Genomic DNA, 27,785 nt, shown 5'->3' with positions numbered 1-27,785 from the left:
AGAACATAACAAAACAAAATCAACAGTCTCTTTAGAATTTAAACAAAACCAACTTGCCAGGTGGCAAAGGATGTACTTGCCAGTGCAGGAGAACCAAGAAACATGGGCTTGATCCCTAGGTCAGGAAGATCCTCTCGAGCAGGAAATGGCAACCCACTCAAGTATTCTTGCCTGAAAAAGTCCATGGACAGAGAAGTGTGGTGGGCTACAGCCCATGGGGTTGCAAAGAGTTGGACACTACAGAGAGATTGAGCACAGACAGGAGCCAGATGACATAAATTTTCAAAATGTCCAGGACACAGTCTAAAATTACTCAGCTTATGAAGAACTTTGGAAATCTCAACTTACAAGAGAAAAGACAATCAATAGATGCCAAACCTTGGGATTTATTAGACAGCGTTAAAGCAACTGTCATAACTATGCTTCATAAAGTAAGGGCAAATACACTTCAAACAAATGGAAAGATAGACAATCTCAGCATAGAAATAGAAAATATAAAGAGCTAAATGAGTGTTTTAGAACTGAAAGAGTAACTAAAATTTAAAAATCCACTGATGAGCTTAATGGCAGAATAGAAATGATAGAGGAAAGGGTTATTAACCTTGTAGATAAATCACTAGAGATTATCTAGTGTGGACAACAGAGAGAAGAAAAAAGACTGGAAAAGATATATAAAGAGAACCTCATGGACCTGTGTAAAAATACCAGAAAGAGAAAAAGAAATTAGAATAACATATTTCATATTCAGTAAAGAACACTAGAAAACAAGAAATTCAGCAAACCCAAGCAAGATCAATTCAAAGACGTCTCTCCTAGACACATCATAATTAGACTTGTAAAAACTAGAAAGAATTCCAATACTGGGAATTGCAAGGAAAAATTGGTTTATATCATATATGGGAGCAATAATTCAAATCTGTATATTTCTCATCAGAAACCAAGAATAATAGAAGTTTTAAAGGGCTGAGGGAAAATAAAGATCAACTCAGAATTTTAGCTGCAGTGGAAATATAATATCTTTGAGGGGAAAAGAAATGAAGACACTCTCAGATGAAGGAAACAGAATTCAACACCTGCAGACCTGCTCTATAAGAAATGCTAGTACTTCAGATGAAGAATTGGAAAAAGATAAATAAAACTGTCCCTATTCAAAGATGAAATGATGGTCTACATAGAAAATCCCATGTACTCTCCAGAAAAGTTCCTAGAACTAAGGGAGTTTATTAAGGGATACAGGATAAAAGACCAACAACTCAGAATTCAATAGTACTTTTATATACAAACACTGAACAATTGGAAACTGAAATTAATGCAACAGTGCCATTCACAATAGTTTCAAATAACTAGAACAGTCTACCTTTAAGTAATATTAATGCATTTAATGTATGGTACAAGACCCACTGGCTAAACAGTCCACCTGCCAGGAATCAAGACATGAGTTCAGTCCCTGGGTGAGGAAGATAACCTGGAGAAGGAAATGACAACCCACTCCAGTATTCTTGCCTGGGAAATCCCATGGACAGAGGAGTCTGGTGGGCCACAGTCCTTGGGATCGCAAAGAGTGAGACACAACTTAGCAACTAAACAGCAGCATATAAGACCCATACAACAGTGTACTCTCACTTTCCCCCTCCCAGCTTCTGTGCTATTGCTATTGTACATGTAATTTATACGTATGTTATAAACACCCAGAGAAGGAAATGGCAACCCACTCCAGTACTCTTGGCCTGGAAAATCCCATGGACGGAGGAGCCTGGTGGGCTATGGTCCATGGGGTCACAAGAGTCGGACTCGGCTGAGCAACTTCACTTTCACTTTTCACTTTCATGCATTGGAGAAGGACATGGCAACCCACTCCAGTGTTCTTGCCTGGAGAATCCCAGGGATGGGGGAGCCTGGTGGGCTGCCATCTATGGGGTCACACAGAGTCAGACACGACTGAGCGACTTCACTTTCACTTTTCACTTTCATGCATTGGAGAAGGACATGGCAACCCACTCCAGTGTTCTTGCCTGGAGAATCCCAGGGATGGGGGAGCCTGGTGGGCTACCGTCTATGGCGTTGCACAGAGTCGGACACGACTGAGCGACTTCACTTTCACTTTTCACTTTCATGCATTGGAGAAGGACATGGCAACCCACTCCAGTGTTCTTGCCTGGAGAATCCCAGGGATGGGGGAGCCTGGTGGGCTGCCATCTATGGGGTCACACAGAGTCAGACACGACTGAGCGACTTCACTTTCACTTTTCACTTTCATGCATTGGAGAAGGACATGGCAACCCACTCCAGTGTTCTTGCCTGGAGAATCCCAGGGATGGGGGAGCCTGGTGGGCTACCGTCTATGGCGTTGCACAGAGTCGGACACGACTGAGCGACTTCACTTTCACTTTTCACTTTCATGCATTGGAGAAGGACATGGCAACCCACTCCAGTGTTCTTGCCTGGAGAATCCCAGGGATGGGGGAGCCTGGTGGGCTACCGTCTATGGCGTTGCACAGAGTCGGACACAACTGAAGTGACTTAGCAGCAGCATGTTATAAATACCAGAGAGCAGTTTGGGGTTCACAGCAAAATTAAGAGAAAGATAAAGATATTTCTCACGTACTGTCTGCCCCTACACTGCATAACTTCCCCCATTATCAACACAGCCCACATCAACAGGCCCCACTTGAGAGGTACGTTTGTTATAACTGATGCATGAGCCAACATTGACACATCATTATCAGCCAAAGTCCATAGTTTACATTATGTACGCTCTTGGTGGTTTACATTCTGAATTAAGGCAAATTTATGATGGCATGTATCCATAGTTATAGTACGATACAGAGCATTCTCAGTGCCATAAAACCCCTCTGTGCTCTGCCTGTTCATCCCTCTCCCCCAGCTCCTGTCAGCCAGCAATCTTTTTACTGTCTCTGTAGTTATGCCTTTTCTAGAATGTTATACAGATGGAATCATTCAGTGTGTAGCCTTTCCAGATTGGCTACTTTGTCCTAGTAACACATATGTAAACTCCCTCCATTTTTTTTTTATGACTTGATAGTTCATTTGTTTTTAGTGCTGAATAATATTCCATTGTCTGGTTGTACCACATTCATTCACATCATTATTTCTCCATTTACCTTCTAATGAACCTCTTGGTTGCTTCCAAGTTTTATCTGTTATGAGTAAGGCTGCTGTAAACATCTATATGCAAGTTTTTGTGTGGACATAAGTTTTAAGCTTTTGGGTAAATGTCAAGGAGCATGATTATTGGACCATAGGTTAAAAATATGTTTAGTCTTCTAAGAAACTGCCAGTTTGTGTTCTAAAGTGGCTGTGCCATTTTACATTTCCACTAACAATAAGTGAGAGTTCATGCTGCTGCACATCCTCACTAGCAATGAGTTTTGTCAGTGTTCCAGATTTAGGCCATTTTCATAGGTGTGGTGGAGTGGGAAGTGGCAACCCACTCCAGTATTCTTGTCTGGAGAATCCCATGGGCAGACCATGGGGTCGCAAAGAGTTAGACCCAACTGAGCGACTAACACACAAACACACACAGGTGTGGAGTGGTATCTCATTGTTTTAATTTGCATTTTCTTGATGACATAGATGTGGGCATCTTTTCATATGCTTATTTGCCATCTGTATGTCTTCTTTAGAAATGTGTCTGTCTGTTAAGATCTTTAGTCCATGTTTTTAATCAGGTCATTTGTTTTCATATTGTTGAGTTGTCAAGGTTCTTTGTATATTTTTGATAATCTTTTATCAGATAGGGTTTTGCAAATATTCTCTCCCAGTTTGTGATGTATCTTCAAGTTCTCTTGACATTGTCTTTTGCAGAGCTGATGTTTTTTCATTTTAATGAAGTCCATCTTATCAATTATTTCTTTCATGGATAGTGGATTTGGTGTGGTGTTTAAGGAGTAATTATTATACTCAAGGTCATTCACATTTCCTCCTATTTACCTTCTAGGAGCTTTATAGTTTTGCACTTTGCATTTTGAGTTAATTATTGTGAAAGGTATAAGACCTGTGTCCAGATTCATTTTTCTGCATATCTAGTTGTTCCAGGCTGTCTTCAAGTATGTATTGAAAAGGTTATCTTTGCTCCATTTCATTGCCTTTGTTCTTTTGTTGGAGATCAATTGATTGTATTTATGTGGGCTCTGTATTCTATTTCACTGATCTACTTGTCTATTTCTTTTTGCCAATACCACACTCTCTTCATTACTGTAGCTTTATAGTAAGTCTTGAAGACAGATAGAATTGGTCTTCAACTTTGTTCTTCTCCTTCATTTCTGTGTTTTATGTTCTGGATCTTTTGCCTCTACACATTAAGTTTAGAATCAGTTTCTCAATATCCACAAAATAGCATGTTGGGATTTTTAAATTTTTATTTATTTATTTTAATTGGAGGCTAATTATTTTACAATATTGTAGTGGTTTTTGCCATACATTGACATGAATCAGCTATGGGTGTACATGTGTCCCCCATCCTGAACCCCCCTCCCACCTCCCTCCCCATCCCATCCCTTAGGGTTGTCCCAGTGCACTGGCTTTGAGTGCCCTGTTTCATGCATCAAACTTGGACTGGTCACCTGTTTCACATATGATAGTATACATGTTTCAATGCTATTCTCTCAAATCATCCCACCCTTGCCTTCTCCCATAGAGTCCAAAGGTCTGTTCTTTATATCTGTGTCTCTTGCTGTCTCACATATAGGATCATTGATACCATCTATCTAAATTCCATATATATGCATTAATATACTGTATTGGTGTTTTTCTTTCTGGCTTACTTTATTCTGTATAATAGGCTCCAGTTTCATCCACCCCATTAGAAGTGACTCAAATGCATTGTTTTTAATACCTGAATAATATTCCACTGTGTATATGTACCACAGCTTTCTTATCCATTCATCTGCCGATGGACATCTAGGTTGCTTCCATGTCCTGGCTATTATAAACAGTGCTGCGGTGAACATTGGGGTACACATGTCTCTTTCAGTTCTGGTTTCCTTGGTGTGTATGCCCAGCAGTGGGATTGTTGGGTCATATGGCAGTTCTATTTCCAGCTTTTTAAGGAATCTCCACACTGTTCTCCATAGTGGCTGTACTAGTTTGCATTCCCACCAACAGGGTAAGAAGGTTCCCTTTTCCCCACACCCTCTCCAACATTTATTGTTTGTAGACTTTTTGACAGCAGCCATTCTGACTAATGGGTAATGGTACCTCATTGTGGTTTTGATTTGCATTTCTCTGATAATGAGTGATGTTGAGCATCTTTTCATGTGTTTGTTAGCCATCTGTATGTCTTCTTTGAAGAAATGTCTGCCAAGTTTTTTGACCCATTTTTTTATTGGGTCATTTATTTTTCCAGTATTGAGCTACATAAGCTGCTTCTATATTTTTGAGATTAATTTTTTGTCAGTTGCTCCATTTGCTGTTATTTTCCCTCATTCTGAATGCTGTATTTTCACCTGGCTTATAGTTTCCTTCATTGTTCAAAAGCTTTTAAGTTTAATTAGGTCCTATTTGTTTATTTTTGCTTTTATATCCATTACTGTGGGAGGTGGGTCATAGAGGATCCTGCTGTGATTTATGTCAGAGAGTATTTTGCCTCTGTTTTCCTCTAGGAGTTTTGTAGTTTCTGGTCTTACATTTAGATATTTAATCCATTTTGAGTTTATTTTTGTGTATGGTGTTAGAAAGTGTTCTAGTTTCATTCTTTTACAGGTGTTGGCCAGTTTCCCCAGCACCACTTGTTAAAGAGACTGTTTTTTTCCATTGTATATTCTTGCCTCATTTGTCAAAGATAAGGTGTCCACAGTTGCATGTATTTATCCCTGGGCTTTCTATTTTGTTCCATTGATCTGTATTTCTGTCTTTGTGCCAGTACCATTCTGTCTTGATGACTGTAACTTTGTAGTGTAGTATAATCTGAAGTCAGGCAGGTTGATTCCTCCAGTTCTATTCTTCTTTTTCAAGATTGCTTTCACTATTTGAGGTTTTTTGTATTTCCATACAAATTGTGAAATTATTTGTTCTAGTTCTCTGAAAAATACTGTTGGTAGCTTGATAGGGATTGCATTGAATCTATAGATTGCTTTGGATAGTATACTCATGTTCACTATATTGATTCTTCTAATCCATGAACATGGTATATTTCTCCATCTATTTGTGTCATCTTTGATTTTTTCCTTCAGTGTTTTATAGTTTCCTATATATAGGTCTTTTGTTTCCTTAGGTAGATTTATTCCTAAGTATTTTACTCTTTTCATCACAATGGTGAATGGAATTGTTTCCTTAATTTCTCTTTCTGTTTTCTCATTGCTAGTGTATAGGAATGCAAGGGATTTCTGTGTATTAATTTTATATCCTGCAACTTTACTATAGTCATTGATTAGCTCTAGTAATTTTCTGGTGGTGTCTTTAGGGTTTTCTGTGTAGAGGATCATGTCATCTGCAAACAGTGAGAGTTTTACTTCTTCTTTTCGAATCTGGGTTCGTTTTATTTCTTTTTCTTCTCTGATTGCTGTGACTAGAACTTCCAAAACTATGTTGAATAGTAGTGGTGAGGGTGGGCACCCTTGTCTTGTTCCTGACTTTAGGGGAAATGCTTTCAATTTTTCACCATAGAGGATAATGTTTGCTGTGGGTTTATCATATCAGGTTGGGATTATGATTGGGATTATGTTGAATCTGTAGTTAAAATTGTGAATTAACAACTTAGCAATACTGTCTTCTTATCCATGAAAATGGAATACCTCTTCATTTACTTAGTTCTTCTTTTACTTTGTTCATCAGTTTTGTAGTTTTCCTCATATATATCTTCTACCTAAGATTTATACCTAAGTGTTTCATTTTGCATTGTGCTAGTGTAAATAGTATTTTTATTTCAAAATCTATCTGTTGGTTTCTGCTGTACTGGAAAGCAGTTGACTTTTGTCAGTCTTGCATGCTGCAACCTTGGCTATGATTGCTTATTAGTTTTAGGAGGATTTTGTTGATTCTTTTGGATTTTCTACATAGAAAATCATATCTTCTGTGTACGAGGACAGTTTTATTTCTTCTTTTCCAGTTTGTACACCTTTTATTTACTTTTCTTGTCTTAATACATTAGTTAGCATTTCCAATATGATGTTGAAAAGGAGTGGTGAGAGGATATTCTTGCCTTGTATCTGAACTTAGTAGGAAAACTCAAGTTTATCAACATTAAGTATGATGCTAGCTGTAGGTTTTTTTGTAGATATTCATATCAAGTTGAGGAAGTTCCCTCCATTCCTACTTTACTGGGGGCTTCTTTTTTTTTTTTTATCACAAATAGGTATTGAATTTGTCAAATACTTTTTCAGATCTATTGCTATGATAATTTTTTTAACCTGTTGATGTGATAGTCCACATGTATAGTTGTTTTTTTTTTTGATGTTGAATCAGCCTTGCATATCTGAGATAAATCCCACTTGATTGAGGATTTTTGCATCTATGTTCGTAATAGAGGTTAGTCTATAGTGGGTTTTTTTGTAATGCCTTGGTTTTGATATGATAGTAATGCTCCCTCATAGAATGTGTTAAGAAGAATTCCCTCTGGTTCTGTCCTCTGAAAAAGGTTGTAGAGAGTTGGTATAATTTCTTCCTGAAGTGCTTGCTAGAATTCACCAGTGAACCCATCTGGACCTTGTGCTTTCTGTTTTGGAAGATCTTATTAATTATCAATTCAATTTATTTAATAGTTAAAGGCCTATTCAAGTTGTCTATTTCTTCTTGTCAAATCTTGAGATTTGACAGATTGCGTCTTAAAGAATTGCTCCATTTCATCTAGGTTATTACACTTCTGAGCATAGTTCATAATATTCTTTGACTATCCTTTTAATGTCCACAGGGTTTATAGTGATATACTGTCTTTCCTTTCTGGTGTGAGTTATTTCTTCCATCTGTTTTGGTTTTTTTCCCTTAATCATTTGTCTAAAGACTTACTGATTTTAGTGATTTTTAAAAGAACTAGCTTTTTGTTTTGTTGATTTTTCTCTACTGTTTTCTGTTTTCAGTTACACTGATTTCTGCTCTACTTCATATTATTTCTTCTTTTCTGCTTACTTTAGAATTAATTTGCTCTTCTGTTTCTAGTTTCCTAAAGTAGATACTTAGGTGACTGATTTTAGATTTCTTTTTTCTAATGTATGCATTCAATGCTATAAATTTCCCTCTAAGCACCGCTTTCACTGCATCCCACAAAGTTTAGTATGTTATGTTTTCATTTTTATTTAATTCGAAACTTATTTAATTTTATCTTAAGATTTCTTCTTTGACCCATCGATTATTTAGAAGTGTGGAGTTTATTACTCTGTGTATTCTGGGATTTTCCAGTTATCTTTCTGTTACTGATTTCTAATTTACTTCCATTATGTTCTGAGGGCAGACAGCATATGATTTATATGATTTCTAGTTTTTCAGTTTGTTAACATATATTTTATGGCCCAGAATGTGGTCTTTTTTGGTTAATGTAAGGTTAATTTTTATGTTAAGGTGTGAGATTTGTGCTACAAGTTCTTTTTTTTGCTCACATATGTCTAGTTGTTGCAACACTATTTGTTGAAAAGATTATCCTTTCTACTCAATTGACTTCGCATCTGTAAAACCTCAGTTGATCATATTTTTTGTCTTGATATATTTCTGGACTCATGTTTTTCTGTTGATCTGTGTATCCATTCTTCACTAATACCACATTGTCTTGATTAACGTAGCTTTACAGTAAGTCTTAAAGCCATGTTGTATGAGCTATCCAATTTTGTCTTCTTCTTCAAAATTATTGTGACCATTTTAGTTCCTTCTTCTTCCTATGTAGGAAACTGAGTCTCAGATGAAAAGGTAAATATTATAGAAAGACATATATAACATAACTAAGAAATTTTACTTTGTTATGTTTGCCTTTTAATATGTTATATTAAAATTGTTGATTAGAGGGTCTCCCATATACTCATTGATGTTCTGATAAATTCTTTAGCCTCCCTTCAAGTGGCACTGACTTTGCATAATATTCACTCTATGACTTATATGCACTTCAAGAAGAAATATATTAAATTAGGGTTAGCAGAATCCTTTCATGATAGCACCTCTGCTGAATGGAGAACAAGAGATAGAAGTTAAGATTCTGAGTATTACCCTCAATCCTGTGTCTGCACCTATCTGTCTCTGCATCTATGTGAGTAGTTCTCCTATGAGATCTGCAGTCTCACAGGCAGGTTCGAGACTACCTGTTTTTCTTTTCTTTAATGTAAAACTTTTTATTTTGTATTGGAGTGTAGCTGATTAACAATGTTGTGATAGTTTCAGGTGAACAACAAAGTGACTCAACCATACATATACATGTATGTATTCTCCTCCAAACTCCCCTCCCATCTAGGCTGTCACATCACATTGAGCAGAGTTCCCTGTGCTATACAGTAGATTACCCATTTTTAAATATAGCAGAGTGTACATGTCTATTCCAAAGGAGCCTCATTTTAAATGGTGGAAAAGCAGTATAACGCTTAAATTTACCAACTTAACCATTTTAAGTATACAGTTCAGTTAATCACGCTTTGTACTGATGGTTGACAAGTAATTGTAAAGCACTTATAAAATACACTGTATCTTGTATTTTTCAGAAACCTGAATGCCAGCCTAGGTTTGCTTTAGCAGTTAAAAAGTAGAAAACTTTTGAGAGGAACTCTTTTAGGATTCCTGAGAAGAAAGACCTAGTCTAGGACTCCTAGCCTAGTGTGGTAATTGGTTATCCTTCTACCTTCTTTATGAATTCATTCTTTCTTGGTACTATTCCTTTTCTCCCACTGAGGTAAGAATAATATATAGGGATATAAAGAATCATAGTGTTACTCACTCAGTCATGTCTGACTCTGCAACACCATGGACTGTAGCCCACCAGTCTCCTCTGTCCATGGGGTTTTCTAGGCAAAATACTGGAGTGGATTGCCATTTTCTTCTCCAGAGGATCTTCCTGACCCAGGGATTGAACCCACGTCTCCTGCATTGCAGGCAGATTCTTTACCATCTGAGCCACCAGGGAAATCTCAGAGAATCATGAGAAGGAAATTTTTTCTTTTATTTCTCTTTTTTAATTGGAGAAAAATTGCTTTACAATGTTGTGATGACTTTTGCTGTACAATAACACAAATCAGCCATAAAGCTTATATCCCTTCCCTCTTGAGGCTCCCTCCCCTCCCCCATCTCATTCCTTTAGATCATCACAGAGCCACCTGTCTGGGTTTTCTGTATTATACAGCAACTTCTCACCAGCTATCTGTTTTACAAATGTAGTGTATATCTATATTGATGCTACTTTCTCCATCCATCCCAGTGTTTTCTTCCCCCACTTTATCCACAAGTTCATTCTCTATATCTGTGTCTCCACTCCTTCCCTGCAAATAGGTTGTTGTTGTTCAGTTGCTCAGTTGTGTCTGACTCTTTGCGACCCTATGGAACATAGCACACCTGGCTTCCCTGTCCTTTACCAACTCCCAGAGCTTTCTCAAACTCATGTCCATCGAGTCCGTGATGCCATCCAACCATCACACCCTCTGTTGTCCCCTTCTCCTCCTGCTTTCAATCTTTCCCAGAAAAAGGGTCTTTTCTAATGAGTCTGCTCTTCGCTTCCGGTGGCCAAAGTACTGGACCTCCAGCTTCAGCATCAGTCCTTCCAATGAATAATCAGGTCTGATTTCCTTTAGGATTGATTGGTTTGATCTCCTTGCAGTCCAATGGACTCTTAAGAGTCTTATTCAACACCACAGTTCAAAAGCATCAATTCTTCAGCATTCAGCCTTCTTTATGGTCCAGTGCTCACATCCAATCATGACTACTGGGAAAAAACAATAGCTTTGACTATATGGACCTTTGTTGGCAAAGTAATGTCTCTACTTTTTAATAAACTGTCTAGGTTGCTCATAACTTTTCTTCCAAGGAGCAAGCATATTTTAATTTCATGGCTGCAGTCTCCATCTGCAGTGATTTTGGAGCCCGAGAAAATAAAGTCTGTCACTGTTTCCATTGTTTCCCCACCTATTTGCCATGAAGTGATGGGACTAGATGCCTTGATCTTAGTTTTCTGAATGTTGAGTTTTAAGCCAACTTTTTCACTCTCTTCTTTCACTTTCATCAACAGGCTCTTTAGTTCCTCTTCACTTTCTGCCATAAGGGTGGTGTCATCTGCATATCTGAGGTTATTGATTTATCTCCTGGCAGTCTTCATTCCAGCTTGTGCTTCATCCAGCCTGGCATTTCACATGATGTATTCTGCATATACATTAAATAAGCAGGGTGACAATATACAGCCTTGACATACTCCTTTCCCAATTCTGAACCAGTCTTCTTTTCCATGTCTGGTTCTGTTGCTTCTTGACCTGCACACAGGTTTCTCAGGAGGCAGGTAAAGTAGTCTGGTATTCCCATATCTCTAAAACTTTTCCACAATTTGTTGTGATCCACACAGTCAAAGGCTTTAGCATAGTCAATGAAGGAGAAGTAGATGTTTTTCTGGAACTCTCTTGCTTTTTCTGTGATCCAATGGATGCAGGCAATTTGGTCTCAGTTCCTCTGCCTTTTCTAAATCCAACTTGAACATCTGGAAGTTCATGGTTCACATACTGTTGAAGCCTGGCTTGGAGAATGTTGAGCATTACTTTACTAGCATGTGAGATGAGTGCAATTGTGCAGTAGTTTGAACATTCTTTGGCATTGCCTTTCTTTGGGATTGGAATGAAAACTGACCCTTTCCAGTCCTGTGGCTACTGCTGAGTTTTCCAAGTTTGTAGGCCTTTTGAGTGCAGCACTTTCACAGAATCATCTTTTAGAATTTGAAATGACTCAGCTCGAATTCCATCACCTCTACTAGCTTTGTTTGTAGTGATGCTTTCTTAAGGCCCACCTGACTTTGCATTTCACAATATCTGACTCTAGGTGAGTGATCAAACCACTGTGGTTATCTGGGTCATTAAGATCTCTTTTGATTAGTGTTTCTATGTATTCTTGCCACTTCTTAATCTATTCTGCTTCTGTTAAATCCATACCGTTTCTGTCCTTTTGTATGCCCATCTTTGAATGAAATGTTGCTTTGGCATCTCTAATTTTCTTGAAGAGATCTCTAGTCTTTCCCATTCTATTGTTTTTCTCTATTTCTTTGCATTGATCACTTAGGAAAGCTTTCTTATCTGTTCTTGCTATTCTTTGGAACTCTGCATTCAGATGAATATATCTTTCCTTTTCTCCTTCGCCTTTCCCTTCTCTTTCTCAGCTATTTGTAAAGCCACCTCAGGCAGCCATTTTGCCTTTTTGCATTTCTTCTAGATTCCATGTATAAGCATTGCAATATGATATTTGTTTTTCTCTTTCTGACTTACTTCACTGTGTATAACAGACTCTAGGTTCATCCACCTCACTAGAACTGACTCAAATTCGTCCTTTTTATGGTTGAATAATACTACATTGTATATATGTACCACATCTTCTTTATCCATTCATCTGTTGATGGACATCTAGGTTATTTCCCCAGGTCCTAGCTATTGTAAGTAGTGCTGCTCTGAGTACTGTGGTACTTGTGTCTTTTTCAGTTATGGTTTTTTCAGGGTATATGCTCAGTAATGGGATTGCTAGGTCATATGGTAGTTTTATTCCTAGTTTTCTAAGGAGTCTCTATACTGTTCTCCATAGTGGCTGTATCAATTTACATTCCCACCAACAGTGCAAGAGTGTTCACTTTTCTCCACTCCCTCTCCAGAATTTATTGTTTCAGGTTTTTTTTATGATGGCAGTTCTTACTGGTGCAAGGTGATACCTCATTGTCATTTTCATTTGTATTTCTCTAATAATTAGTGATTTTGAGCATCTTTTCATGTGTTTATTGGCCATTTATACATAAGAAAAATTATAAACAAATATTCCCTATAAATATAGATGTTTTAAACCCTAGAGTAATCATACAGGTCTAATTTAAGAGTAAATGTAAAGAATAATTCTATGTACCCAAGCAGAATATATCCTAAGAATTAAAACATGGTTGCTATATATTTTGGAAGCCAGAAATAGAATATATCTCAACAGTATATCAAAGATAAAAATATATATTATCATTTCAGTCTATACTTAAAAGTTATTTACTTGGTAGAATTAATTTTTCATCTCTGATTTTAGTAAGCCACAAGAGAAAACACTTCTTAATGTAATAAAGAATATCTAGATGGGAAATACTTAATAGCAAAAAACATAGAATAATTCCTATTAGATCAGAATTGTACAAAGGTGCCTATGAAAATTGTAGTTTTAACGATTCCCTGGGAGTTCTAGCCAATACAATAATATAAGAAAAAGTAATACTAATATGGGAAAATAGATAAAGCTTATGATTATCTATATTCAATATAACTGTTCACCCATAAAACCCATAAAAATCTATTGAAAAAATAATCTTAAAAATTAAGAGAGTTCAACAATATTCAGAACTCAATTACTGTAAATCTTGATACCAACATTAGCTATTTTAAAAATATAATGGGTAAGAGAGAGCTCATTTATAATAGCAGTGAAAAATGCAGAAATGTCTAATAATAAACCTGGAAATTTATGGAAGCTTCCTGCAAATATATTTCCTAGCTAAGATGATTCATTGAGCACTTGTATTTATCTCTGCTATTTCCTAAGACGCCAGTAAGATGAGAGTAAATGAATGTATTTAAAGGCGTAAATCCACAACAGAAATGGGAGAAGAGTCATCAATGTACCAGAGATTTCAATACATTTTGGAAAATGGAAAATGAATGGAGGATTAGTAACTTATTAGACAGAACAGAGGAAGCTGCCGCAGAGAAAGCACTGAGAAGGCTTTACAAATGAAGAGAGATTGATGTCACAGAACTTTGAAAAGTTTGGGAATTAGAAGCAACATGAACAATAAAGAGTGGTGATGTGGGGTAGAACTAAAAATAGTATGAGGCGGACTTCTGAAGCAAGAATCCAAAAACCTCGTACTCCTGCCACAGTCCATGTATGGAATATGAGTCCCAGACAACAGACTGGAGATGAATTCTCTGCATAAATTCAGTAGAGAAGAGAAGACTCAGGAATGGTGTGGACTTTGGAAGATTTAACGTAGCCCCAATGCAGGAGATATAAGCAACACAGGTTCGATCCCTGGGTTGGGAGGATCCCCTGGAGGAGGGCATGACAACCCACTCCAGTATTCTTGCCTGGAGAACCCCATGGACAGAGGAGCCTGGCGGGCTACAGTCCAAAAGGTTGCAAAGAGTCAGACATGACTGAAGTGACCAGCACGTACAGGTAGCACTGAAAAGGGAATGAACTCAAAGTCTACAAATGGAGAAAGGTCGCCCTCCTTCTCTGTTCCAGAAGTAAACCGAATCTCTCTCCCAGAATACTGAAAGTCTCTTTTCCAAGAAGCTTAATAGTTCCAGAGAAAAGACCTCCAAATTCTGAAATAAAATGACACATCCACTTTGGAGAACAGTGTGACAGCTCCTTGAAAAGTTAACCATAGAGTTTATAATCCGATCCTTAGGTATCCACCCAAGAGAGATGAAAACACATGTTTACTAAAAAACTCACACATGACTGTTCAAAGCAGCAGTATTGACAGTTGCCAAAAGAAACAGCCCGGTGTCTACCATGTGATGGACAGATGAATAAAGTGTGGTGTATCCGTGAGTGTGTGCATGCTGAGTTGCTTCAGTTGTGTCTGACTCTTTTTGACCCTGTGGACTGTAGCCTGCCAAGGCTCCTCTGTCCATGGGATTCTCTAGGCAAGAATACTGGATTGGGTTGCGATACCCTCCTCCAGGGGATCTTCCTGACCCAGGGATTGAACCTGCATGTCCTGCGTCTTTTGCATCGCAGGCAGATTCTCTACCGCTGAGCCACCAGGGAAGCCTGGTATATCCATACTGTGGCGTGTTATTTGGCAACCACAAGGAGTGAGATAGAGAGTGACTGCTGATGGCTACAAGGTTTCTTGGGAGGGAGCAGGCAAGGAAATGTTCTCAAATTATGATAGTTGCACAACACTGTTAAGCTGAAAACCTCTTGGCTGTAATGATTTAGATAGGATCACATTTCTGTATGTATGTTTTACTTCAGTAAACATACTGAAAACTACAGTAAACTTCAGTAAACTACTTCCTTATAAACTTTATAAGGAAGTAGTCAGCCACATTGAATGCTGGACTATAAATGTCCATTGGATTTAGCAGCACAGAAGTCATTGGTGAATTTGCTGAGTTCAATTTTAGTAGAGTAGTAGAAGATGAAAGCCAGGTTGGAAAAAATTGAGTAGTGGTGTGGTTATGGAAATGTGTAAATGTCCTAAGTGCTCTTAGTTATCTAGTAAACAGGAAAAGATTGAAGGTTCTAGAGTGGAGAGTCAATACTAAAAGGTTCCTGAGAAGTACAGATGGAGTGATTAGCCCTGTCTAAGAGAAGGATCACTTCCTTTAATGTAAAAGGAGGAAATGATAAATGCTGAAACACTTGGAAAGTGACAAAGGGAAGACAGTTTTTCTTTTATGACCCCTTTCTCTGAAATGGGAAGCAAGACCATCTGTTTAGCCTAAGTTGTGAAAAGGGAAATGGGAAGGGCAGAGCAGCTGATTAGAGAAGTACAGTAGCTCTGTCAGAAAATGTTTAGCACCCACTTAAGGTTAGTGACTGGGAATCTATATTGGATCTGCTGTTTGTATGTTGGCTAGTTTCATTAATCTTGTTTTTTTTACACTAAGTTTACCAACTATAAATCACAGAAAAGACAGACATTTGGTTCATGCAGTGTTATGATTTTGCCAGATGTCGGGGGTGGATAAAAATACTGGGGACGTGTTTTTAGAAGCATTGTCAAAAGAGTTTTGGGAATGCTAGGCCGTGAAATTCAAGTTAAATAAGAGAGAAAAGGGTTGGGAAGAATGTATGCTATTAACGGTCCCACCAGGACAGAGATTTGAGCTGTCTTGTTCACAACTTTGTTCCCAGTTCTTAGAACAATGATTGTTTGAATTAATGGACCATTGAGACCAGTGGGCAGAGATGGTAGGAGTAACTGAAAAAACAAGCTTGAGGGTAAGATGTGGGTGTCAGGAAGTAGTGGGATGTTTGAATTACTCAGTTCAGAAGAGAGGCTGTTCACAAGCTCCAGGATATAAAAAGAAAGATTTGCTGAGAAAATCTTTTTCTTTTTTTTCTTTTTTTGACCATACCCCACAGCTTGTGGGATCTTAGTTCCCTGACCAGGGATTGAACCTGGGCCCATGGCAGTGAGAGCACCAAGTCTTAACCACTGGACCATCAGGGAATTCCCTGAGAAAGTCTTTGACCTCAGAGGTCAAAGAACTAAGAGTACTGGTTGAGTACCATTCTTGTAATGTTGACGTTAGCAAGTTTGATGGTAACAGTTGAACTGAAGGAGAAGACTAAATCAAGTGTTATCATCATGATTGAGAGTGTGTGGGTAGATGGATGACATAGATGCAGAAAGGTTAAGGGTGGTATAGCAGATGACAGGATCCTTGGAGCAGTAGAGGTTTAATGAGAGACCAGGAGAATAATGATCAAACACCAAAAATGGAAGCAATGATGGTCCAAATACTACCTCTTGATCCTAAAATTCATAGGGTATGTTGAGTATAAGCAGTTCTCACTGAGAAGAATGTAGGGGAGACATTGACCTCAGGAAAGAGCCAAGTTTCAGTTAAAACAGGAGATGGAGGAAGTACTCTAAGAGGAGGACAAAAAACAGCTGAGTATCTCATAAGATGAAATTTCCAGCAGCCGTGGGAGCATGGGAAGTGTTGGGTAAAAAGGGTAAAACTATAAAACATATAGGGATAGCAGTGCTCTGCTAACTTCGAATGAGTTGGAGTGGTGAATACCCTATGGGCATTGACTGATTTAAAAAGGAATGAGAGATACAGCTGATTTAGTCTCAGAAGGGGCTTCCGTTCAACTCAGCTGGTAAAGAACATGCCTGCAATGCAGGAGACCCCAATTTGATTCCTGGGTTGAGAAGATCTCCTGGAGAAGGGAAAGGCTCCCCACTCCAGCATTCTTGGGCTTCCCTGGTGGCTCAGCTAGTAAAGAATCTGCCTGCAATGCAGGAGACCTGGGTTCAATCCCTTGGTTGGGAAGATCCCCTCGAGAAGGTATCAGCTACCCACTCCAGTATTCTGGCCTGGAGAATTCCATGAACTCTATAGTCCATGGGGCTGCAAAGAGTCAGATATGACTGAGCAACGTGTTTTTAAAAAAAGTATTAAAGTCTCAGAAGACCTTGGACCTAACCTAAGCTGTCTTCAGTAGGGGATTGGTTAACTCAATTAGAGTGCATCTGGGAGACAAAGTAACCTGAAGTCATGAAAAATGATATTATAAAAAATTTATACAGAAAAAATATTGTCAACATTTTAACTGAAAAAGTAGTTTACACAGTCCATATGTATATTATCTTTTTTACAAAAGGAAAACAAGAATAGATGGATGAGTAATACTTTCATAATATTTGCAGTATGTTGTAATTTTTTAAAAGACTGGCTTTTCAAAGATTGAAAACGCTGCTTATAGAGGAAAGTGCTAAACTTAAGCCACAGAACCATTCATTTTGTCAACAAATATTTAGCTCCTACCTTATATCAGATCCCATTCTTGGCCCTGGAGATAATAACACAAACAGAATAATGACCTATTCTCATCACTGTTAAAAGAGAAAAGCAAATAAGCAAAATCTGAGTGAAAAGTGTCCAAAGGAGAGAATTCAACACACACACAGGCCCAGAGGTAGGAGTCAAGCATCACAGTAGGTCTGGGGCAGTCCTGCGCAGCTGGGCTGGTGGGGAGGAACAAGATTTGGAGGGAAAAGAAAGAAGAGTTCTGTTTTGATGCCTGTCACACCGCCAAGTGGAGATACCAGGCAACAATTTGGTGTATGAGTTTGGAACTTGAGAGCAAGGTTAATGTTAGAGCAATACATTTAGGAGTCACTAATATATTGATGTTATTAAAAATCATGAGGATGAAAAAATAAAAAAAAAAAAAAGTCATGAGGATGAATGAAATTACCTAAGACATGAGAGCTAAGGATTAATCTCTGGGACATTCCATCATTTAAAAGAAAAGAGCAGAGAAGGGTAATCAGGAGAGGCCTCCTGGCATCTCCAAAGATGAAAAAAGAATGAAATGGGAAAGCTCCTGCATCATGCTTCGCTTTCTACCCAGTGCAGCCTATGGGACGGACTGTGAAATTGTTTCATTTCCTGGCCTTGTGCGAATATCCTCAGACACCATGTGAGACCGTCCCTTTCTTAAATTGGTTGCGTGGAGCCAAGTCAGAGCTTCAGAGGCTGCATCCTCCCCCGGATGTCTGAATGTCCTGCTAGGTCAGAAGCAAACAAAACAGGGAAGAGAACTCTAGGTAGATAGATAAATTCCGGGATGGCCAAGTTCAGATTGCTTCCTGGATGGGACTGGCACAGCAGACCAAATAAGCCTTCTGCTCGACACCTTTCCATAATGAAACTGTTAAAGTCAACCTGTGTGCCTAGGTGACCCATGAATACTGGCTCTGTGAGGTGCAGAGGCAAGAAAGGTCAACATCATCATGCCTGTGGTTAACATATAGTCTGATTTTGTCAAGGCATGGTATCTTATCGATTTGAATAAGTTGTATGTCCCTTTACATTATTTGAAAACAAAACATCCCCATCAGGGCCAGGCCAGGGTAATCAAATCCTGTCACATGTCACCTCAGCAAACACACTGCTCTTTATTGGTAGTTAGTACAAAATACCATGGGAATTCACTTTTTATTTTGCTTTATTGCATATATAGTTCTGGCGTAAAGTTGGGTGACTTCTCAAGTGTTGGTGTTTAATATAATCCTTGCTGTTTTGTTGCTTTTTAATCTGCCGGATTATTTGGTCTTTCCTGATACCAAAAGTACTATGAAAATATTTACTGAACAAAATCAGCTGTGAGCTGTCACTGAAATCCAAGTCCCTGCCTACCGCAGACTTCCTGGTTCTTCTGCCGCAGCGTAATCCATGACTGAATGTGGCTTCAAGAGAAATGGAATTTTTATGATGACAGCAGATCCATGAAGATAAGCCTTTGTATTTTAGGGTAGATGAAATTGTTGGTGAAGATAGCCCTGTTGAATAGGAGTATGGCAGTGTTCACACTGAGTTATAACTAATCCTACTGTACTTTTAAAATGAAATGTAGTTGGAAACAGCAACCGTTTTCTTCTTTTACTGTTCCTTTGGTTACACATCTTGTTTAACTTGATGGAAAGATTAAAGATAAACTCGTCTAGAAAGTCGAGGAAACTGTGTTAAAAGAACACTTGGCTCTGCCACCCAGTTGCTTTGTGACTCTCAGCAGTTGACTTCTGCTTCTCTGAACCTCAGTTTCTTCATTGGTAAAATGAGAGAATCATTCCAAATTATGTCTCAGACCCATTCTTCAGTGGTGGGCGTTACTGGCGTTTAGCAATACCCAGTTCTCCTCTCTTCCAATCCATGACTGACTCTGGCCAATGAAATGTAAGAAGTGTTACATCACATCCTACATGGCTATGGAGAATCTTTGTAAGATTCTTCAGCTTCTCTTCCCTGCCAAGACAACAGTGAAGCTCACGTTACCTTGTCAGACGGTGGAGTTACTGTCTGCCTGCACCTGCTTTGAGCACATAGCATAAGCATGGGATGTATTTAAATTGTATTGAGCCGCTGGAATTTTGAGGTTAATTTGTTACTGCTGTGTACCCTAATTTATCCTAACTAATACAGCAGATCTAATTCTCAGTGATGTTGTGAATCACTCTATAAACATCTTTTTACTATATTGCATCTGAATAAAAATACTTTGAAGAAATTTGAAGCCCACAACTATTTTTCAAATGATTAATAAGTTAGTACCTTTAAAATCAGTCTTTAAACTCAAAGTCTTATTGTTATTCTGAATCTCAATTTGCATCTCCGAATTGATTGATTTCTGGTGTAATTCCTAATCCCCAATTATTTTAGTTCTATTTTTTAATAGAAAAGGCAACTGGTTTAATTTGTTTACTTAGACTATCTCTCCTTGTTTTGTATACAACAAAAATTTGAAATTGTATTTAAAAATAGGCTTCCCATTGTTTCTGATTTTAAACTAAATTAATGGTCTGTATGAAGAGATGGATATTAGCACAACATTGTTACGTGCCTCCAAAGAAAGTTCAAACAAAGCCTGTTCCTTGGGCATGAAGTAGGTCTGTCTTGCTTGTAAACAAACTTTCTTAGAAGCTGGTATCCAACTCACTCACTGGCTTGCACCCTAAATAAAGATGTTTTAGTTGAACGCAGAAATCGTTGTTTTAAATGATAGAAGCAATTGTATTGAAACATTGGCTTAATGCTATGTGAATAAAAGCTGCAAAAAATTTTCTGCTAAAAAAGAAAATTTTCTACTAGAAAGGATTTCAACTTATAGATTTTCATACCATAGAAAAAATATGACATTTCCATGCCTGAAATGCTAGTCTGATTTTGGCTGAGACTTAAGGGCCAGGTCAGCTATATAACTTACAAGATCAATGCAAAATGAAAATCTTTTGTTCAAAAAATAGGATTAAAAAATGTGGTTAAAGGTACTAAACCACAAAGTATGTTCCTTTAAGAAGAAATTTAATTTCCTTTAAGAAGAAAGTAGGAAAGGGACCTGAAGAGACATTTCTTCAAAGAAGACATACAGATGGCTAACAAGCACTTGAAAAGATGCTCAACATCACTCATTATCAGAGAAATGCAAATCAAAACTACAATGAGATACCACCTCACACCAGTCAGAATGACCATCATCAAAAAGTCTACAAACAATTCATGCTGGAGAGGGTGTGGAGAAAAGGGAACGGTCTTGCACTGTTGGTGGGAATGTAAACTGATGCAGCCACTATGGAAGACGGTATGGAGACTCCTTAAAAAGCTAGTAATAAAACCACCGTATGACCCAGCAATCCCAGTCCTAGGCATATACCCTGAGGAAACTAAAACTGAAAAAGACACATGTACCCCAATGTTCACTGCAGCACTATTCACAATAGCTAGCACATGGAAGCAGCCCAGATGTCCATCAGCAGATGAATGGATAAAGAAGCTGTGGTGCATACACACAGTGGAATACCACTCAGCCATAAAAAGAAACGCATTGAATCTGCTCTAATGAGGTGGACAAAACTAGAGCCCGTTATACGGAGTGAAGTAAGTCAGAAAGATAAATATTGTAAACTGACACATACATATGGAGTCTGAAGAGTTGGCACTGATGAATTTATTTTCAGGGCAGCAGTGGAGAAACAGGCATGGAGCACAGACCTGTGGACTAGTGGGAGGAGAGGAGGGGAAGAGGGATGTGTGGGGAGAGTCACATTCACAGCACCATGTGTGAAACACAGCCAGTGGGAATCTGCTGTCTGACGCAGGGAGCTCAAACAGGGGCTCTGCCACAGGCTGACGGGCGGAGTGGACTGGGAGATGGGAGGGAGGGGACATGGGTGTACCTATGCATGATTCTTGTTGATGTATGACAGAAAACCACAGAATTCTGTAAAGCAATTATCCTTCAATTAAAAATTTAAAAAAAACACATGATATATGAATAATATCATAAACCTACAGTTAGCAAAAAATTATATTTTGATATCATAATTTTATATAATATAATAAATAATAATACTCTATTAATGTGATAACTTGGTTGATCATAAAATTTTTCTGGTTCACATTTCTTCAAATTCATTTATTAGATCATCAAAGTTTATACTTTTAGCAACTTTATTTTAAGTGATATAATTAAAAGCAGATTAGTTGCTCTTGGCAAATGAAAGATCACACAAATTTTGGTGATTTTTAATTTTTAGAAGGATCTTTCTGCTGATGCAACTGACACTTGAACTGTTAAGAATATTTTATAGACTGTGACACCACTTGGATAGATTTCTAATAAATTATTTCAAAATATAAATTTTAGTATGTCTAAAGCTGATGCTTCTTATGGAAAAAATTTTTTAAAGATTTAACTCTTCATACACATTAATTTCATATGTGTTTATCAATTTAAATTTGTACAATGCCATTTTAATGTTTTCTCTAGCATTTCTTGTAACTTGTAGAGGTCATGCAAGAGAGCAAAAGTCACTTGATGGTTTGTAGATAATTGAAAATGCCTGTTATGCTTTCTATTACCGTATCTTAAATTACAAAGAAAAGTGAATTTTAAAACTGTACTCCTCATTTATCTGTTCATTTGAAGCTGCATATAAAAACAATGTTCTTTTCCATCAAATGCAGTAACCTTTATATTTAATTTCTATTTCTCAACCAGTGGATATTTGCTTTGCAATGTTGCAACAGCATTTAACATCAGAGATTCTAAACTCTTTGAAGAATCCTAGTATCACTTTGATATGCTATGTTACAGTGTCCACATGCTTGCTTTTATTTTGTAATTTACTGGCATTTATTGCCTAAGCACTGGCAGTTCTTAACTCCATGCTCAGGCCAGAGAGCTAATATTTTCACCTTGGGAATAAGCTCTGGGAAGAAGGCAAGCCAGCCTCCCGCCAGTGCCACCACCACCGCCCCTTCTGTCACCATCACGTGACTCATCTGGGGCCCTGCACCACCACCCCCACACTGCTCTGGCGGGAAGGTGCACACGGGCAGGAGCCAGCTGTCTGGCATACACACAGTGCTGCGGGCCAGAACCCACACATTGCCCAGCGTACCTCCTCTCTCACATGCGTGCTTCCTTGTTCCATCAGACTTCATTTCTGATAGACGAGGTCAGAGGTGAGGTCACTAAGGATTTCAGGGCAGCCGCAGCAGAGCCCTGAGCTGTGTGTGGGGCCCCGTGCAGCTATGCAAGTCACACACACCCTGCTTAGGCTTCACGTTCTGTCCGTAGAAATGATGCGACCCTTTGTGTGAATGAATGTGCAGAGAGATCCTTTTGTGCCTTTGGCTTCCGATACTGGAGATAAAAACAGTGAGACGTGGATGAGATGTTATCGACCATAATTTGTTTCTCTGCCTCTAAACTGCTCTAAGTTTACTTTTTTATAAAAATGCCAGACACCAAGGCACTCCTTCTTTAGAGGGATTTCTTTAGTTTCAAGTAAGAGTTCCTTTTCCAAGATTCTTGAGAAAGTGGGAGTAGTATATCAGGACAAAATTAGCATTTATTGAATACTTATCACATGTTGATTTATTGTTGTTGTTCAGTCACGAAGTTGTATCCAACTCAATGACCCCATGGACTGCAGCACATGTCCTTCTCTATCTTGGAGTTTGCTCAGATTCACGTTCATTGATTCGGTGGTGCTATCAAACCATCTCATCCTCTGCTGCCTCCTTCTCCTTTTGCCTTCAATCTCTCCCAAGCATCAGGGTCTTTTCCAACGAGTCAGCTCTTCACATCAAGACCCCGATGGTGGGAAAGATAGAAGGCAGAAGGAGAAGAGGGCAACAGAGGATGAGATGGTTTGATGGCATCATCAGTTCAATGGACGTGAATTGGGCAAACTCCAGAAAACAGTGAGGGACAGGCGGGCCTGGCATGCTGCAGTCCATAGAGTTGCATGTGACTCTGTGGACATGAAGAGTTGGACTTGACTTGGCAGCTGAACAACAAAAACACTCTGCATATAAGTTAAATAAGCAGGGTGACAATATACAACCTTGTCGTACTCCTCTCCCAATTTTGAAGCAGTCAGTTGTTCCATGTAAGGTTCTGTTACTTTTAGACCTGCATACAGGTGTCTCAGGAGACAGGTAAGGTGGTCTTAAAGAGAGATTTTAGCAAGTCTCTCTGACGGCAAAGACTGCGAGGCAGCTTTAAAAGTGCCCTGTGTGTGAATGCTGGAAGCAAATGACCTAGGTTCAAATCCTGACTGAGCGGGTAGTGGCTTCTTGCTCAACAAGTTACTTCTCAGAAGCTTAGTTTCTTCATGTAACTAATGGGGACCTACGTCATAGGGTTGTGTAGAGGGTTAAATGAAAGGAAGATACATGCAAAGCGCTGAGAACAGAGCCTGAAATTGGTGGCAAATGTCACTACTAATATCATTACTGCTACCATGTTACCTTGCCCACTCCACAGTCTCTCTTCACAGGTTAGTAGTCAGCAGAAAAGAAGGGCTTATTAGAGACAGACAGACAGCAAGTCCCTTCTGGTGTTTACCTTTCCTAAAGTTCGCAGAGAAGGCCCTCTTGTGTATGATGTGATCTGTGATCTGATTCTTATCCTGGGCAGCCCATCTCTGTGGTCTTTTTGGATTTTAATGTTCTGCCAACTTGCTCATTTTCTGTCTGGCTTGCATGTGTTACAGGTATGAGACGTCTCTGTTGGATTTGGTTCAATCTCTGAGTCCAAAGACTGCTTCCAAACCGCGGCCCCATCGCTCCAGAGAAGCTGGGTCATGGAATCACAGTACTTGCCGACTCAGTCCTCTGAAATCAACCTGGAACAAGACCAGGGCTGGCAGCACCCCTGAAGACCTGGAGGAGAATCAGATTCTAGAAGATATCTTTTTCATTTGACGCTGAAGCATGCGCTGCAGAGTTTCCATCAGAAATGAGTGGGTGTCTTTATGTACCGATATAGGATTTTAAATTATTTAACTGTAATTGTGTCTCTCCTTTCACAGGGACCTATCTCACTAGCATACTGTTATGTATGGAATTTAGAAATCATTCTAACAACCCAGGGTGTTTCTGATTAGACCAATCAGTAGGTAACACGTTAAGGGTGGGTGAGGGTGGAGGGCAGTAGCCTTTGTTTGCTAAGCAGAGATTAGAAAATTAACAAAGGACACATACTGCGTGGCAGAGGCCATTGTTTACTTAGCCTCATTCAAGAGTGTTTCCTTTTCAGTATTTTGCTGGAAAAGTTGGGCTGTGTTTTGTACACAGGGAAAACCTTTCCACTGAAAGATGCCTCTGGTTTCAACATAGCCCCTTTGTAACATAAGCAGTTTTGAAAACGTAGACCCTTTTACCTCTCCCCCCTGTTTTCTTACCACCTACCTCTTTGCAATGCAGTCAGTTAATTCTGAAGTTGGAGTCGGTGCCCTTCCCATCACAAGCAACACTGAGGGCCAATCGTGAGTCAGCCTCTGCAGTCATCAGCCTTGGCAGCTGCCCACCCCATACCCTAGAGTGCTTAATGAGCTAGAGAGATCCACCCCCCACACCCCAGCCCTTGGAAACTGGCATTAGATTACATAAGAGAGTGCTACCCCAGTGGAGGTGCTGGCCAAAATGCTTGTCCTCCCATCTGCCATTTCCTTGGGTAAGTTAGAGCAGTCTCTCGGTATCTTTCCTTGATCCAAGTGTCTGTCTTATTCACCCTCATGAACTTTCATCAGTGGCTGCAGGCTCATAGGCTTCCTGGCCTCCCATCTCTCCCCATGAGGAGTCAGAGCCCTGGTCGACCAGGCCTTGCATGTGCTCTGCCCAAGGCCACTGTCTCTTGGCCCCACAGAACCACCTCCTCTTGCCAGGTAATGTTCCCCCCTGTTCTCCAGTGGGCCCCCCAGAGAAAGCCTGTGGGAGAATTACACCCAAAACCCCGATTCTCAGCTCTCCTGTTAGGCAGAGCTCTTGAGCTGGGTTGCTTTGCTTACAGAGGGCTTTAGTGGACTCTAGCAGCATCCCAAGCTGATGGGCAGTATCATGAGCCCGGTAGAGCCAGTGAATTTAAAACTTTCCAGTCCTTGGAAGCCGGGGGGGGGGCGGTGTGTGGAGATGTGTATTACTAGATGACTTTATTTGGCGTAGGGGTGTTGCTTTTCTCACTCTCCCTTTCACCAACCCCAGACGTGAACTGAGACTGTCAGTCATTATTAGTAGCCAAGGTCAGAACATGCAGGGCAGCCTGCAATTAGTGAGACACGTGGTTTCCTTGAAGTCTTTATCAAAACTAGATTATTTCAGCCTACAGCCTGCAGAGCAGCTTCCATGTCTGGATAAATCCAGATCTCATTGTCTTTTCAGGCTGGGCCCTCTCACCTTGGCCCAGCCTTCCTTCACTTGCATCTTTTTGTCCTTTGGAGGAAGGAATATAGCCTGCCAATACCATATGCTCAATCTGAGGGAAATATCAGGTCAGGACAAACTAGCTATAGTCATTCAGTTGAAAATTATTGCAGATTACAGTCTTCTCTGAAAGTTCACCCCTGTGAAAGTAATTGAATCAATGCCATCCCATTCCAAAAGCCTTTGGAAAATAGGCTTTTCTTGGTGTGGCAAAAAAAAAGGGGGGGGGAGTGAAAACAAGCTGAGAGCCCTTGGTCACTTTCTCAGTTAAAGTTAGATTCCTGAGCTATCTTTCTGTTGCTCCCTGTGTCATGCCCACCTTAAGTACACCCGGATCCTTCAAATCATCCACAACCACACTTTCCCCTCCTGGACACCAGTGTCCTTACTGCTCTCTGGAGTGAGAGGATGCCAGAAAGACCACGAAAAGGCCTGTGATGTCTTCAAGAAACATGTTTGCCTTTACAAGAATCATAAGTAGGCTCTAAACTAAAGGCTTTGGGGATCACATGCCACAAAATGGAGTTTAACTGCTTGCTTACCTCTCCTGAATGAGCAATCTGGAACAGCAAAGATGGATTTTCAGCAGAGCATCAATTAACCTGTTTTTCATATGCCACAGTCCCCCACCAGTTGCCTTTCTCTATCCTGTAGGCATTTCCTGGATGTCAGGGCAATAGGATGTGAATTTGTGTCTGGTCTAATGTCTTCATTATGAATTGAACAGTATATGTTAACATTTCAATCTGTGTCTCACTTTGAGATCTATATATATGTATGAAAAGGTTGTTGTAGAGCCTCGAGGCTTTTGTGGAGCCTGGAGGCTTAACCTAATTGCAGACTAAGCTACCAAGGGAGAGGGTCCGACACACAGGGATCTGCCTTTTCTCTCAGTAAGCGCTCTCGACAGTGACTGGGATGCACTTACCCAGCCTCCAGCCACTTCCCCAAAGCAAGGCTGGACACGTGCGGGGGTTGCTGCTGGTGTTACCACTTCCCCACCCTGCCTCCCACCATTCTAGGAGAGAAACACCAGTCAACATTTGCAAAATGGGGAAGGACAAATGCCAACAGACGCTCCTTAAGTAGGGCCCAAAGTGCGTGATTTCAAAAGCTAAGTCTGCCAAGGGAAAGGTTTTCCTGGCGGTCACCCTTCCTGGAGGCACGCTTGTGTTCACAAGCCTGACCTCCATGGTGGGGGCTTGTCTAGAGCACCCCGAATATCGTGGGAGGAAGGGGCTCCCTCCTCCTCCAGGGGCCCTCCTTTCCCTTGACTCTGCTCTCATACGAGAGATTTGCTGGTCTCAGATGCCAGGGAGGGTCCAGGCCTAAGGAGCAGAGCCAGATGAAGACTACCATCCTTAGGGTGGGGGCTCTGACAGACTAACTCACCCTCTATCCCCACCTCAGGGTATGTTATTTTTAATGTGGGCCAGTGTTTCTTTTTATGAGGTTTTATGGTAATAAATTATCTGTATGGCTATTTTCCCCATGTGGTTTTGATACTGAATTGCTCCTTGAACATCCCTCATCAGATAAGTGGAGTTTAGCTTGAAAACAAAAACAGAGCCTTGGGTTATCATTTCACTTAGTATTTGTTAAAGCAACAGGAGCTTATGGTCAATTGAAAGAAACCCATGTCTTGTACGTTTCCTGGCTGACTCCAGCTCATGCCCATCA

At 39.7% G+C, this 27,785-nt stretch overlaps 1 protein-coding gene and 1 non-coding gene across 5 annotated transcripts in view; one reads left to right on the top strand and one right to left on the bottom strand.

The window, feature by feature from the left end:
- Positions 1 to 26,257, top strand: part of KIAA1328 (KIAA1328 ortholog) — a 407,099-nt gene extending 380,842 nt beyond the window's left edge. For all 4 annotated transcript variants that reach the window (XM_065932343.1, XM_065932341.1, XM_065932344.1 and 1 more), the window contains one exon: positions 24,398 to 26,257. In XM_065932343.1, the coding sequence (XP_065788415.1) occupies positions 24,398 to 24,608 (211 nt within the window). In that variant the 3' untranslated portion in view covers positions 24,609 to 26,257. The remainder of the gene's footprint in view (positions 1 to 24,397) is intronic.
- TRNAE-CUC (transfer RNA glutamic acid (anticodon CUC)) lies at positions 16,258 to 16,330 on the bottom strand. The gene has a single exon. It is a non-coding gene; the product is annotated as a tRNA-Glu (tRNA).
- Positions 26,258 to 27,785: the final 1,528 nt, after the last annotated feature.

Source organism: Muntiacus reevesi, chromosome 4, assembly GCF_963930625.1.
Source record: "Muntiacus reevesi chromosome 4, mMunRee1.1, whole genome shotgun sequence".
Lineage (NCBI taxonomy): Eukaryota > Metazoa > Chordata > Mammalia > Artiodactyla > Cervidae > Muntiacus > Muntiacus reevesi.
The sequence above is the reverse complement of the archived record's forward strand: the minus strand, read 5'-3'. Positions and strand labels throughout refer to the sequence as shown.